General features: G+C 37.8%; 1 protein-coding gene across 3 annotated transcripts in view; it reads right to left on the reverse strand.

Annotated features, from left to right (window-relative positions):
• The window catches only part of pparab (peroxisome proliferator-activated receptor alpha b), a 51,574-nt gene that overhangs the window by 18,831 nt on the left and 17,378 nt on the right, over positions 1-15,365 (reverse strand). For 2 of the 3 annotated variants that reach the window (XR_007969846.1, XM_052119599.1), the window contains exons 2-4: positions 13,307-13,552; positions 10,198-10,355; positions 168-306 (exon numbers count right to left, since the gene is read on the reverse strand). Coding sequence is in view for 2 of the 3 variants with exons in the window: in XM_052119599.1 (XP_051975559.1) it covers positions 168-306; positions 10,198-10,355; positions 13,307-13,514 (505 nt within the window). In the remaining variant the exon portion in view is untranslated. Of the gene's footprint in view, positions 1-167; positions 307-10,197; positions 10,356-13,306; positions 13,553-14,214; positions 14,342-15,365 lie in introns of those variants that run through there. The other variant, XM_052119600.1, reaches the window with a different exon arrangement.

Raw genomic sequence — 15,365 nt, forward strand, 5'->3', positions numbered from 1 at the left:
AAGAAAAAAAAGGGGGACAACACTATCCGTATGTTTTAACAGGCCTTGGCTGGTCCATTCCTGGGTGTCTATTAGTAAAGAAACTCAACTCTACAAATATGGTGCATCCAGTCATGATGTAAACATAAGACTGTAACAACGTTACTTCTGCTATACATAATACTCACCATTGTGAGACATTCCCACAGAGAGGCACTTCTGAAAGCGACAGTATTGGCACTTGTTTCGGTTCTTCTTTTGGATCTTACAGCGCCGTACACACTTATCGTACTCCAGTTTGAGACGAATTGTCCGACGGAAGAAACCCTACAACGGAGAGGAAAAGAACCAAGTGAGAAACATCAGCTACAAAACCAACAGCAACACACAATTACTAATGAGCAGGCCATATCAAATCCACCCATTAAATACACACATCAAAGTAAGGTCATTACTTGCTTTTAATATCTGTACATGGTTCTATCTTTGGCCCCTTGAAGACACGTTTCACTATTTTTAATTTATATATCAGTATTAAACATGCCAGAAATGTGTGTACACAATCCAAACCAGTCTGTTCTCTAAATAGCCTGGCAGCACATTCATACGTTGTGTTTGTCCTCATTTGTCCTTGAAGCTGCTGGGGATTCCTCTCTTGGAAACACTCTTTCTACCTTACAGGCATGGTGACTCAGGACTGATCAGTATGGTGACTTAAGGGTGCTTTCACACTTGGTTCGATAGCTTGGACCGAACCCAAGTTTGTTTCCTCCCCCTCCCACTGCCCGCGCTGGTCTGTGTTCACATTAGGGCTGAAACGATTAGTCGACATTATCGACATTGTCAACAATAAAAAATTGTCGTCGAATAGTCACGAGTTCGAATCCAGGGCGTGCTGAGTGACTCCAGCCAGGTCTCCTAAGCAACCAAATTGGCCCGGTTGCTAGGGAGGGTAGAGTCACATGGGGTAACCTCCTCGTGGTGGTGATTAGTGGTTCTCGCTCTCAATGGGGCGTGTGGTGAGTTGTGTGTGGATCGTGGAGAGTTGCATGAGCCTCCACATGCTGTGAGTCTCCGCGGTGTCATGCACAACGAGTCACGTGATAAGATGCGTGGACTGACGGTCCCAGACAAACCAGACTTTTCCTCCACCACCCGGATTGAGGAGAGTAACCACGCCATCACAAGGACCTACTACACTTATATACAAAATCTACTCATATGAATAAACTCAGAAATTACCGCCGTACATTCTCTGAAAGCAAGTCTAAATATCATGTTGCTTCTCAAATAAATGTATCTTGTTTTAAGGATTTTTTGATATTTTTAAATGGAAAACAAAACAAAACACAGTTCATTTTAAAGTATTTTTTTCTTTATTTCAATGAACGTTATTTAGTGGTATTATTAATAGATGAGTTTGTCCTCTGTATTGTTAGTAAGCGCGTTTAATACAACCTTGTAAGTCGGAGCACAAGCTGAATAGTCGGTTAAGAGTTAATGATTAATCGTTGCAATAATCGCCCAAATAGTCGAATAATCGTTCTAATAATCGCTAGATTAGTCAATGATCAAAATAATCGTTAGTGGCAGCCTTAGTTCACGTCATATTATTTGGGTCTGAACCGCAGTCCGATTACGTCATTAAAGTGAGTACAATCGGCAGCTGTGTCTAGTTAACAACAAGTTTGTCTCTTTGGATTTACCACGAAAACTTGCCGTGCACAGAACAACACTTGTGTTTGTCTCCTGCGGATGCATTGAATGTGCAATGACATGATGAATATTAGCATTTGTATGCCGCGAGCCCGCGGATGTGCTGCAAGAGATGAGAATGTGAGCTGCTCTCTGAAGGTGGTGTATTTGGACAGTAGCAGGTAGGAGAAATGCATTTTACCATATTTATTGTGATAGCGAGTCTGTAAAGGTGCAAATTAACATCATAACAAGTGGTTCACTTCCGCGATTTGGTACGATTGCATTCATATCAGCAGCGAACCGTACCAGAGTTCACATGAACCGTACCCCAGACCGCCTTTTCAAGTGGACCCAGGTGCGGTTTGTGGGGTGTGCACCCGAGTTCGGAAAGCAGCGCTCACATTATCCAAACAAAACAAACTTTACATTTACATTTATTCATTTGGCAGACGCTTTTATCCAAAGCGACTTACAAAAGAGGAAAACATCAGCGAATCATCTTAAGGAGACAGTGGTATGAAAAGTGCCATATTACAAAGTTTCACTATCATCAGAATAGTATACAAAACAGATTTAAGTGCAACAAGAAATGTCAATAAATTTCTTTTTGCATTAAAAATAATTATTATTATTATTTTTTTTTTTGTGACCGGTTAAGTGCTTTTGGAAAAGATGTGTTTTTTGAAGATAGAGATTGAGTTAGCTTCCCGGATGGAGTTGGGAGGGTCATTCCACCACCGTGGTATGATGAAACTGAAAGTCCGGGAAAGTGTTTTGGTGCCTCTTTGTTTTGGTACGACAAGGCGACGTTCCTTAGACGACCGCAGGCTTCTGGCGGGCGTGTAGCTCTGCATAAATGTTTTTAGGTATGCTGGAGCAGACCCAGTGACTGTTTTGTATGCCAGCATCAGGGCCTTGAATTTAGTATGTGCATGAACCGGCAGCCAGTGGAGAGAGACAAAGAGTGGTGTAACATGTGCTCTCTTAGGCTCATTAAAGACCAGACGTCCTGCTGCATTCTGGATCATTTGCAGAGGTCTAATAGCACATGCAGGAAGGCCTGCAATGAGAGCGTTACAGTAGTCAAGTCTAGTTATGACTTTGACATCATTTGACCCCGGGGCGTTCTGAAACATCATATAAATGATATATTTTACATTATTGCGTAAATGATAAAACGTACATTGAAAATATCAGTTTCGATCAACTCTGCATGAGAAGTGAAGCAATCACGGGGAAAAAAAATCTTTTAAAAAAGTTTTAAGCAATAGAAAAGTCAAACTTTAAACTGGTGATGGCATTAAACGGTTGGACTGGGAGACCTCGAAGCTGGTCAGAAGAATATTGAGGCCCACCCCAATAAGTCTGCCAAATTTCACAACTTTCCTCCATATACTGTAAGGTTCAAGTGGCTGCTATTGACTTGAGGACAGAGGAATAATAATAATAAAAAGATAGGTAGGGTTTTTAAGACAAACGTTGATGTTGGCTTTACAATGCCTTGTTTACAAATTCTTGTTTGTCCAATCAGCTAAAAACGACATGGTAACCTGAGACAGAACAACCTGAAGGTCTGTGCCAAGTTTGGTGGATGTAGCTTGAAAGCTCAAGGAGGAGTTACAACTGACGATTTTGGTCTTGGGTTGGGGATTCTCGAAAAACCCTAAACAAAGTCTTTAGAATAACAACAGTATGTTGGTGTTTTCAAGCCAACATAATAATAAGAAAACTAAGAGATATAATAGTCCAAAATCCAGTGTCTCATAACAGTATATTTAGCACCCGATATGTTCTGACACGGTGTTATTGTGCACTCTCCAAACCCCTGAAAAGAACAATCAGGTCAGTTCCGAAGATCATTAATGCATCCAAAGTATTAAATAAAGTAGCTTGCACAACATGGCTAAGTGATGAAGACAACTAGCACTTTGCCAGTGGAGCAGAGTTTCAAAGTAAGTCTGGCAAGAAACAAGTGACTGGGGTCTTTAACGAATCAATGTTGCTTCACTCTTATTGAGACATTTGGTCCCTAGAAACACTCTTGCAGTTTCGAAAGGGAGATCAGATGGCAGGAGATAGAGTGAGATGAGGAGGAAGAAGAGGAGGAGAGGTTAACTTGAGGACAGCAACGGCAAGGGTGTCAGTCCTGCTGGAAGATGACATGATCCAGATCTTGTGTTCCACCACAGCGAGCAAGCGGCCAAATTATGGGCATCTGAAAAGACTAAGCAGATGGGACTGGCAATGAATAAGTGTTCAAATCGTGCAGCTTGTTGAGAAGAAGTGTGCTATTGCTTTTCTAAGCAATCTGACCTTTCTTTTTCACCTGGTAGATGATAAAACGTCCCTTAGACTTACTTTAAAGAAGTACCTGAGCCAAATCAAGACTTGCAGGTGGACACTTTTGAACTGGGCCAGTAAGCACCACCTAGAAATCACCCACACCTGGGCCACCCTAGCAACCACATAGCCATGCATTACAAACCACTCTGAACATTTTAGCAACCAAATAGCAACGTACTGGGGACCACCCACAACACCCTTTCAACCATATAGCAATAAATTATGCGTTTATTGTAATTTTGTCTACTCGAGTACTTGAAGTAATTACTCAAGTACTCGTTGAGTACTCGGTGTGGAGGTGGGGGGCACATAGACTGATTGATTGATTGATTGATTAATTTTTTGTTATTGATTTTACAATTAAATGTTGAGTAGCATCATCTCTAAATAGCTCACACAAAGTGCCTACACCTACAGTAATGTGCACAAAATAATAATATTAAACATATATTTGCATGCTGGGACATTACACAATGTGGCAGGACATGCAACAAAATGAGTATCTCATCCTAGATCAGTCCTAGTATGTATGTTATGGATGGGGTCGATCAATAGCAGCACAGGTGGAGAATTTAGGGAATTTACAGCCTGTGAAAAAAAGCTGTTTTTCAGGCTATTTGTCCTTGTTGCCACTATTCTGAACCACCTTCCTGATGGCAACAGCTCAAACTGTTGGTGTCCCGGATGAGTTGGATCTTTGCTAATGCTCCTAGCCTTCTTAAGGAGTCTGTTTGAATGTAACTCATCCAGGCTTGTGAGCTCAGATCCAACGACCCGCTGTGCTGCCTTCACTACACGTGTTACGTCCCGTCGGTCAAGTTCACTGTGGGAGAGGCGGATACCGAGCCAGCGTCCCACGTCATGGTCGACGAGACAGCATCCCACATCATGGTAGACAAGCCAACACCCACGCCTGCCACGGCTACCGAGTCAACACACACACCTGCCACGGCCAACGAGCTGGAAGCATTGTCTTTCCCAGAGCCAGCGTTGCAGCCTCATCTGTCCCAGAGCCTGCGCTGCCAAATTCAGCCTCCTGGAGGAGGAGGAGAAAGGCTTTCATTTCAGAATCTCTGCCCATGTTCACGACCACAGAGGTCGTCTCCGAATCTCTGCCCATGTACACAACCATGGAGGTCTTTTCTGAGTCTCTGCCTATGCCCATGACCATAGAGGTCATCCCCAAGTCTCTATCTACGGCCATGACCCCAGAGGTTGTTCCTGAGACTCAGTCCATGCCCACGACCACAGAGGTCACTCCTAAGAGTCTGCTCGTGTTCACAACCACTGAGGTCTTTTCCCAGTCATCCAGGACTCTTAGTTTCGACCCTTCTACGTCTTTGCTCCACGTCATGACCGCCATGCCAGAGTCAGCTCCAGGCCATGTCACAGCCACGCCAGAGTCAGCTCCAGGCCATGTCACAGCCACGCCAGAGTCAGCTCCAGGCCATGTCACAGCCACGCCAGAGTCAGCTCCAGGCCATGCCACAGCCACGCCAGAGTCAGCTCCAGGCCACTTGCAACATCCTAGCAACCACATAACAATGCACTACAAACCATTAAGAACACTTTAGCAACCAAACAACAATGCCATGGCAACCACCCACAACACCCTAGCAACCACACAGCAATGCACTACAAACCACTTAGAACACTATTGCAATAAATAGCAACCTCCTGGCAACCACCTACAAAAAACCTAGCAACTACATAAAAACCACCCACAACACCCTATAAACCAAATAGCAATGCAGGACAAACCACTTACTATGGTAATCAAACAACAACACCCTGGCAACCACCCAAATCACCCTAGCAACCAAATAACATCGCAGGACAAACCACTTTCTATGGCAAATAAATAACAACACCCTAGCAACACCCTAGCAACCAAATAGCAATGCAGGATAAATCGCTTACTATAGCAAACAAATAACAACACACTGGCAACTGCCCACAAAACCCTAGCAACCACCTACAACACCCTAGCAACCAAAAAGCAATGCAGGATAAACCACATACTTTGGCAAACAAATAACAACGCCCTAGCAACCACCCACAACACCCTAGCAACCAAATAGCAATGCAGGATAAACCACTTACTATGGCAAACAAACAACAATGCCCTGGCAACCACCCACAATAATCTTTCAACCACATAACAACCACCAATAACACCCTAGCAACCAAATAGCATTGCAGGAGAAACCGCTTCCTATGGCAAACATATAACAACACCCTGGCAACCACCCACAATATCCTAGCAACCACATAACAAGCACCCACAACACCCTAGCAACCAAATAGCATTGCAGGAGAAACCGCTTCCTATGGCAAACATATAACAACACCCTGGCAACCACCCACAATATCCTAGCAACCACATAACAAGCACCCACAACACCCTAGCAACCAAATAACAACCACCCACAATACCCTATCATCGGGGTGGGGACCTTAACACAGACATGTGTTTTTTAATTTTTTTTTATTTCAGAAAATGTAAAAGTTTGGAAATATAAGCGCCTAATGTCTGTCAATGCCTTATGTCTAAAAAAACTGCACTTATTATGACAATTCCTTATCCTAATGGTTTTGTGTGTGTACATTTAGTATATTTTCTACAAGGGATAAATATTTTTTTAACAGAGGAATGTCACTTGTCACCTTCTCCACTTCAAAAGGAACCCAGGAAGCTCTTTTTTAAAGCTCTGGCCTTGACCCTGACATTCACCCAGTCTAGGCATAAGTTATGTGTCGGCTTAAGTCAAGCCACAAGGCCAATGGTCAACCTACTTCAGTGGGGTTAAATAAATGCAATGTGATCTGATGATACAATATGTAGCATTTATACAGCCTTAAAATCATTTATTCTCAATTCAGATATGATTTATTGTATATTACGGCATCAGCTGTATTAATAACAGTAAGCCAGGTGGAGGACATTTTATTACAGTAACACTCTGGACCAGAGAGTACATTAAAATGCCAAAGACGACCAACGCTCCCGAGATATATTAATACACATACTGAGATATATTAAACACAACTCAACACCTCATAACAACCTTAAAATCAGGATTAAGGGCAATTGAAAAGTGTTGCAGTGTTTTATCATACGTTATAAATACATCAAAATTGACTAATTTTACCATAAAATCGAAGGGTCCTGTTTCCCTTTAAGAATGCACCAGTTAGACACGTTATGTGGCAAGAACTATGTACAATATTTTCTGTCCTTCTACCCAAATTAGCAGCAATATTATGACTACTGTGTCCACTCGAAAGATGTTTGTCCATCCTTTAGACACAGATATGAGGACATGCAGACAAACTCCTTGATGACCTTTCTGAGACACTTGTGCTCCAAGCCAATCGGAGAGTGTGTCTTGGGGTTTATTTCGGGCCTGAGGCCAGGACTGGTGTGTGTGTGTGTGTGTGTAGAGTTGATATCATCCAGAGCCTCTTGTGCCATAATGCCTCTATACTTCATATTTATACAAATAATTTAGCTGTAGAGTGAATCTTAAAAACTCATTTTAAAGTGGGAAGATGAACATACAGCCGCCAAAATGACAAATACAACATATATTTAGATTTAGGCGACATCCACACTAAAGTTCCTAATGTCATGATTTTCCAAGGGAGTACAACTATGATTTACAGTGACAAGAAAAAGTATGTGAACCCCTTGGAATTAGCTGGTTTTCTGCATTAATTGCTCATAAAATGTGATCTCATCTTTACCAAAGTCACAAGTATAAACAAACAGAATCAGCTTCAGCTGACAACACACAAACAATTATAATCTTTCATGTCTTTACTGAACACATCCCATAAAACAATGACTTTATCTGTCACTCTTGGGTTCTTTTTTACCTCATTGATCATTCTGTGGTGTGTTCTTTGAGTCATCTTGGCTGGATGGCCACTTCTAGAGAGAGTACCTATAGTACTAAATCATCTCCATTTATAGACAGTTTGTCTAACTGTAGACAGATGAATATCTACGGCCACTTCTAGTGAGAGTACCTATAGTACTAAATCATCTCCATTTATAGACAGTTTGTCTAACTGTGGACAGATGAATATCTACGGCCACTTCTAGTGAGAGTACCTATAGTACTAAATCATCTCCATTTATAGACAGTTTGTCTAACTGTGAACAGATGAATATCTAACAGCCACTTCTAGTGAGAGTACCTATAGTACTAAATCATCTCCATTTATAGACAGTTTGTCTAACTGTGGACAGATGAATATCTAACGGCCACTTCTAGTGAGAGTACCTATAGAACTAAATCATCTCCATTTATAGACAGTTTGTCTAACTGTGGACAGATGAATATCTAACGGCCACTTCTAGTGAGAGTACCTATAGAACTAAATCATCTCCATTTATAGACAGTTTGTCTAACTGTGGACAGATGAATATCTACGGCCACTTCTAGTGAGAGTACCTATAGTACTAAATCATCTCCATTTATAGACAGTTTGTCTAACTGTGGACAGATGAATATCTAACGGCCACTTCTAGTGAGAGTACCTATAGTACTAAATCATCTCCATTTATAGACAGTTTGTCTAACTGTGGACAGATGAATATCTACGGCCACTTCTAGTGAGAGTACCTATAGTACTAAATCATCTCCATTTATAGACAGTTTGTCTAACTGTGGACAGATGAATATCTAACGGTCACTTCTAGTGAGAGTACCTATAGTACTAAATCATCTCCATTTATAGACAGTTTGTCTAACTGTGGACAGATGAATATCTAACGGCCACTTCTAGTGAGAGTACCTATAGTACTAAATCATCTCCATTTATAGACAGTTTGTCTAACTGTGGACAGATGAATATCTAACGGCCACTTCTAGTGAGAGTACCTATAGTACTAAATCATCTCCATTTATAGACAGTTTGTCTAACTGTGGACAGATGAATATCTAACGGTCACTTCTAGTGAGAGTACCTATAGTACTAAATCATCTCCATTTATAGACAGTTTGTCTAACTGTGGACAGATGAATATCTACGGCCACTTCTAGTGAGAGTACCTATAGTACTAAATCATCTCCATTTATAGACAGTTTGTCTAACTGTGGACAGATGAATATCTAACGGTCACTTCTAGAGAGAGTACCTATAGTACTAAATCATCTCCATTTATAGACAGTTTGTCTAACTGTGGACAGATGAATATCTACGGCCACTTCTAGTGAGAGTACCTATAGTACTAAATCATCTCCATTTATAGACAGTTTGTCTAACAGTGGACAGATGAATATCTAACGGCCACTTCTAGTGAGAGTACCAATAGTACTAAATCATCTCCATTTATAGACAGTTTGTCTAACTGTGAACGGATGAATATCTAACGGCCACTTCTAGTGAGAGTACCAATAATACTAAATCATCTCCATTTATAGACAGTTTGTCTAACTGTGGACAGATGAATATCTAACGGCCACTTCTAGTGAGAGTACCAATAATACTAAATCATCTCCATTTATAGACAGTTTGTCTAACTGTGGACAGATGAATATCTAACGGCCACTTCTAGTGAGAGTATCTATAGTACTAAATCATCTCCATTTATAGACAATTTGTCTAACTGTGGACAGATGAATATCTAAACTCTTCCAGATAACTTTATAACCCTTTCCAGCTTTATGCAAAGCAACCATTCTTGACATAGGTCTTCTGAGAGCCATGGTCCACGTCAGCAGATGCTTCTTGTGAATAGCAAGCTCAAAATGTTTGAGTGCTTTTTATAAGTCAAAGTAACTCTAACCCACACCTCTAATCTCGTTTCATTAATTGGATGCCAACTCCTGACTCTAATGAGCTTTTATTGATGTCATTAGCCTAGGGGTTCACATACTTTTTCCACAGCACTGTGAATGTTTAATGGGATGTGTTCAATAAAGACATTAAAGATTTTAATTGTTTGTGTTTTGTCAGCTTAAGCACATTATGTGATGTTATTTGTGACTTTGATGAAGGTGAGATCACATTTTATGACCAAATAATGCAGAAAACCAGCTAATTCCAAAGGGTTCACATACTTTTTCTTGCCATTGTATAGATTGTTTACCATTTAAATAATATATATATATATATATATATATATTATATTGTCTTAAAATAGAGTAGCATCAACATCAGTCTTACCTTGCATCCTTCACAAGCGTGAACGCCATAGTGGTATCCTGACGCACGGTCCGAGCACACCCTGCACTCCAAATTCAGTGAGGTGGAGGTGAACTCTTCCTGTCCCGCTGGGCCACCATACACGCCTGACGACGGGCTCGACGCTGGTGTCAGAGCATCTACACAAGAGAGCAAACAAACACAAACATTAGAAATCAAGCTCATTCAGGCATTTTACAGTGCAAAAATATCTGTGAGAAACTAAACTGAACGAAACTAAAATGTCATTTTAAACCAAATTAAATACAATTAAATGGTAACACTTTAAAATAAGGTTCTATTAGTTAACATGATTAAGTAATGTTACCTAATGCACAGTAAATTGCATTGAGTATCATTAACTAACAATTAACTATCATTTTTCACAGTATGTATTACTCTTAGTGATTGTTAGGTTATCAAAATACCTAACATTTATTGTTTATTGTTCGTTCATATTGCATTAAGTGCTAACATACAAAAGTTAATGCAAAACATGTATTAGTAAAAAGTATGTAAATATTGTTTTAAGAAATTCACATTAATAAAGATTAATAAATGCTGTATTGTTCATTATTAATTCATGATAACTATTGTGTTATCTAATGTTAACTAATGCAACCTTACTTAAATTAAATATTTAAATAAATTACATGAAATATTAATTTAAATTAAATATTAAAATAAATTACAAGAAATATTAAATTAAATATGAAAATAAATTAAATTAAATATTAAAATAAATTACATTAAATATGAAAATAAATTTACATTAAATTAAATATTAAAATAAATTACATTAAATATGAAAATAAATTAAATTAAATATTAAATAAATTACATTAAATTAAATATTAAAATAAATTACATTAAATATGAAAATAAATGTAATTAAATATTAAATAAATTACATTAAATTAAATATGAAAATAAATTACATTAAATATGAAAATAAATTAAATTAAATATTAAAATAAATTACATTAAATATGAAAATAAATAACATTAAATATGAAAATAAATAAAATATGAAAATAAATTACATTAAATATGAAAATAAATTAAATTAAATATGAAAATAAATTACAAGAAATATTAAATTAAATATGAAAATAAATTAAATTAAATATGAAAATAAATTACATTAAATATGAAAATAAATGTAATTAAATTAAATATTAAAATAAATTACATTAAATATGAAAATAAATTAAATTAAATATTAAATAAATTACATTAAATTAAATATTAAAATAAATTACATTAAATATGAAAATAAATTTAATTAAATATTAAATAAATTATATTAAATTAAATATGAAAATAAATTAAATTAAATATGAAAATAAATTAAATTAAATATTAAAATAAATTACATTAAATATGAAAATAAATAACATTAAATATGAAAATAAATTAAATTAAATATGAAAATAAATTACAATAAATATAAAAATAAATTAAATTAAATATTAAAATACAATAAATTACATTAAATATTAAAATAACTTACATTAAATATTAAAATAAATTACATTAAATATTAAAATACATTAAATTACATTAAATATTAAAATAAATTAAATTAAATATTAAAATAAATTACATTAAATATGAAAATAAATTTAATTAAATATTAAATAAATTACATTAAATTAAATATTAAAATAAATAACATTAAATATGAAAATAAATTAAATAAAATATTAAAATAAATTAAATTAAATATTAAAATACATTAAATTACATTAAATATTAAAATAACTTACATTAAATATTAAAATAAATTACATTAAATATTAAAATACATTAAATTACATTAAATATTAAAATAAATTAAATTAAATATTAAAATAAATTACATTAAATATTAAAATAAATTAAATTAAATATTAAAATAAATAACATTAAATATTAAAATAAATTAAATTAAATATTAAAATAACTTTACAATAAAATTCCATTCATTAACATTACTTAATGCATTCGTTATTAACTAACAATTAATAATATATTTTTAACAGCATTTATTAAAATGTTTTTAAAAACAATACAACTGTTAATTGTTAGTTAATGTTAGTTCATAATGCATTAACTAATGTTCACATATACAGCTTCATATACAATTAACATTAACCAAGAATAAATGCTGTACAAGTATTCTTCATTGTTTAATCGTGTTAACTAATGCTGTAAACTAATGCTATCAAAAATTGTTGCCATTCAATAAAATTACTACAAATGTTATAAGTGAATATCTGGAAAGAAAGTTACACTTTTACACTTTTCAAGACGCATCCTCTGAGAAAACAAGTTTTATTATCTTGTGTAGTTTTGCTTCACAGGTTATGAAAACAACAAAGAAATTGATTATGAATGCGAGTGTGAATATGGAGTCATTTCTAATCATTACTTAAAATAAATGTTTTTGGTAAAACTGTAAGTCTGGGCTTATTTCTACATATCTGTTGACCTCAAACATGTATGAGCATTACAATTATCTGCTGCCTCAAAAACTTTTCCATGATGTCATTTCCTCTTTTCTCATGTAAGCTGTTTCAATCTCAATCTACAATCCATACTTTTCTCTCTTTGTGCAATTTCTTATAATTCAGCACTATTGTGTGTCATGTAACTGTTATATGGAGAAACAACAGTTTAAGATTCTAGAACTAGTCTTTTCCATCCCAGAGGTTTAAATCTACAACCAGGAATGTAAAGATTTGCTAATCTTTAAGAAGTGAAAACTAGGTCAGACGTGTCAGAACCACAAGCCCCTAATAACAAACCAAAAAACGTCAACGTTGCTAGGCAGCGAGGTCAAAAAGGCAAACATGTGAGGGAGTAAAAAGACTCATGTTTAGGTGACACATGATACTTTAGCTAACATAAGATACATTTTGAGTCCTGCTGCAGATATTCACAAGACGTTGCATTTTCGGAATTGCCACAAGGGGCACTATAGCTGGGGTTAGCGTAAATGCTCTTCTACTATCCCTGGAATCTAAAGATCAAATGACGGGAAAACTTGTCTTTCATGTTGTGTGTAAAGTGTCATTTTATTGTGGTATTCCAGGCGTGTAGTTCTTACCTAACACGGTGGAGCTCTCCGACCCCGAGCCCAGACCTGACGAATGGTTCTCTGTCACTTCGAAGCTGCTGAGCGCGTCTTCATCGATGGATTTAGAGATGTCCTGCAAATCTTCAATCCCACCGATGAAGTCCCTGCACAAGGGACTGTCCAACACAGAGTCTTCCAATGGGGACGGGGGACAGTAGTGCTTCTCCATGTCTACCATGTTGGCGGACAGGAACGGAGCGCAAATCACACATCAGCCTGGAGATGGAAGAGAAAAACGACATGGAGATGTTAAAGGAACTGTATTGAATTTTTACTGCGACCACAGCACATGGTTAGCAAAATGTATGCAAAAAAGGATTTAAAAATGGCTGTTATCGAACAGTTTCCCAAACTCTTTGTAAAGGGATTAATGGAAAGGAGGAGGCGAGAACCGGCTTGACAATATAAATAATAGTTTTAATATAAAACTGAAACAAAAAGACAAACACACACACACACACACACACACACACACACAGGTGTCGGACAGCTGCCCGTAAATCTCTCTCTCTCTCTCTCTCTCTCTCTCTCTCTCTCTCTCTCGCACTGCAGCTTCCAGTCGGCCTTTATCCCTCTCTGAGGCTTGATTAGCCTGATTAGGGGCCGGGTGTGTGGAATCACGACCCGGCCCTGCCCTCCACCCTGTGTTTCCCTCCCCCACTATTTCCCTGGGGAGGGGCGTGCCTTCCGCACCGTCTGCTGGCAGGTCATCCCCGTCTACATGGATGAGGGCTGGGACAAGGGGAGGGAAACAAAAAAAAAGTGTGGCACCTACACGCCGTAACGTTGATCGTGCGAAATTAACAAACCATTTTAAAAAGAGCGGGAAAGGCCAACACGGAGCGGCAGTGGAAGAGAGAGAGGAAAAAAACACGTACCCGCCGGTTCTCCGATACGCCATAGCTTGGTCCTCGGCCACTCCTCCACCCTCTAATGGACGACAGCCGCGCCTCCCCGGACGGATTGGAAAAAGACCTCCGGCCCCTGGCGGATGGAACACCCTGCCGCGTTTTGGGTGGACGGTAGGGGTCTCTCCCGCCCCTGCTCCAGGCGGTTGGTTGGGAGCCCCTCCTCCCCTCGCGGTCTGCGGCCGTTCCTCCGCTTCCAGGCGGCCGGGCTCCTCCGTCCTCCGGCGGATGGCCGCGGCTGCTCCGTTGGGGTGGATGGTAGTGGCAAGGACTCTTCTATGGCGCATACCTCCTCCTTCCCAAATTTCAGCACCAGTGTAAAGGGATTAATGGAAAGGAGGAGGTGAGAACCGCCTTGACAATATAAATAATAGTTTTAATATAAAACTATACATTTTCTTTCCACGGGGAAATTGATGTTTAACTTATAAACGTTTAAAGACAGATCTACCGTGAGCTCCGAGGTTGTTAATCAATGGTATATCCATATGTTGAAACAATCATTCCACATTCTTTCATCTTCTTTCATTTATTTAAAAAACTACTTTAATCGCAGAAATCCTGGTGAAGAACTACACTACCCATAATACCCTGATAAGAAATCCACCAATCAGGGAATCACAGCAAACAAAGCACGCCAAAAGAGCTCTGCAGCGACCGCCCACTTCAATGAAGCACTGTGAACTACTGATACATTTGTATGCATCTGAATATTTTGCAGTAAATAAATAGTTTATTTTTCCATTGTTTTCAATTTGATTTCGTCATTCATGTGATTGTAGTTCATTCCCTCATTAAAGACGTTTGTCTGCTTTTCAGATACTTTTTGCAAGTTTTTAATGATGTGATTCAGCTCACAGCTGGTTCGTTTGGTTCATGGGGGATTTTATGAAATCCATATGGAAAAACGAATGGAAAAAACATCTGAAACCAAGGCCACTGAATAAGTGAGTACTGTTGCTGTCTATTGGTCGGAGGGACAGATAGTCCCGCCCCAATCCCACGGCATCGGTTGAGATTATGAAGCCAGAGCCAAGCTGCTCAAGCAGACAGATCAATGTTTTGAAAGCACCAGTGTTTACACAGGAAACCAACCTAAGAATGGCTATTTAGCTGGGATA

This window comes from Xyrauchen texanus, chromosome 46, assembly GCF_025860055.1.
Source record: "Xyrauchen texanus isolate HMW12.3.18 chromosome 46, RBS_HiC_50CHRs, whole genome shotgun sequence".
Taxonomy (NCBI): domain Eukaryota; kingdom Metazoa; phylum Chordata; class Actinopteri; order Cypriniformes; family Catostomidae; genus Xyrauchen; species Xyrauchen texanus.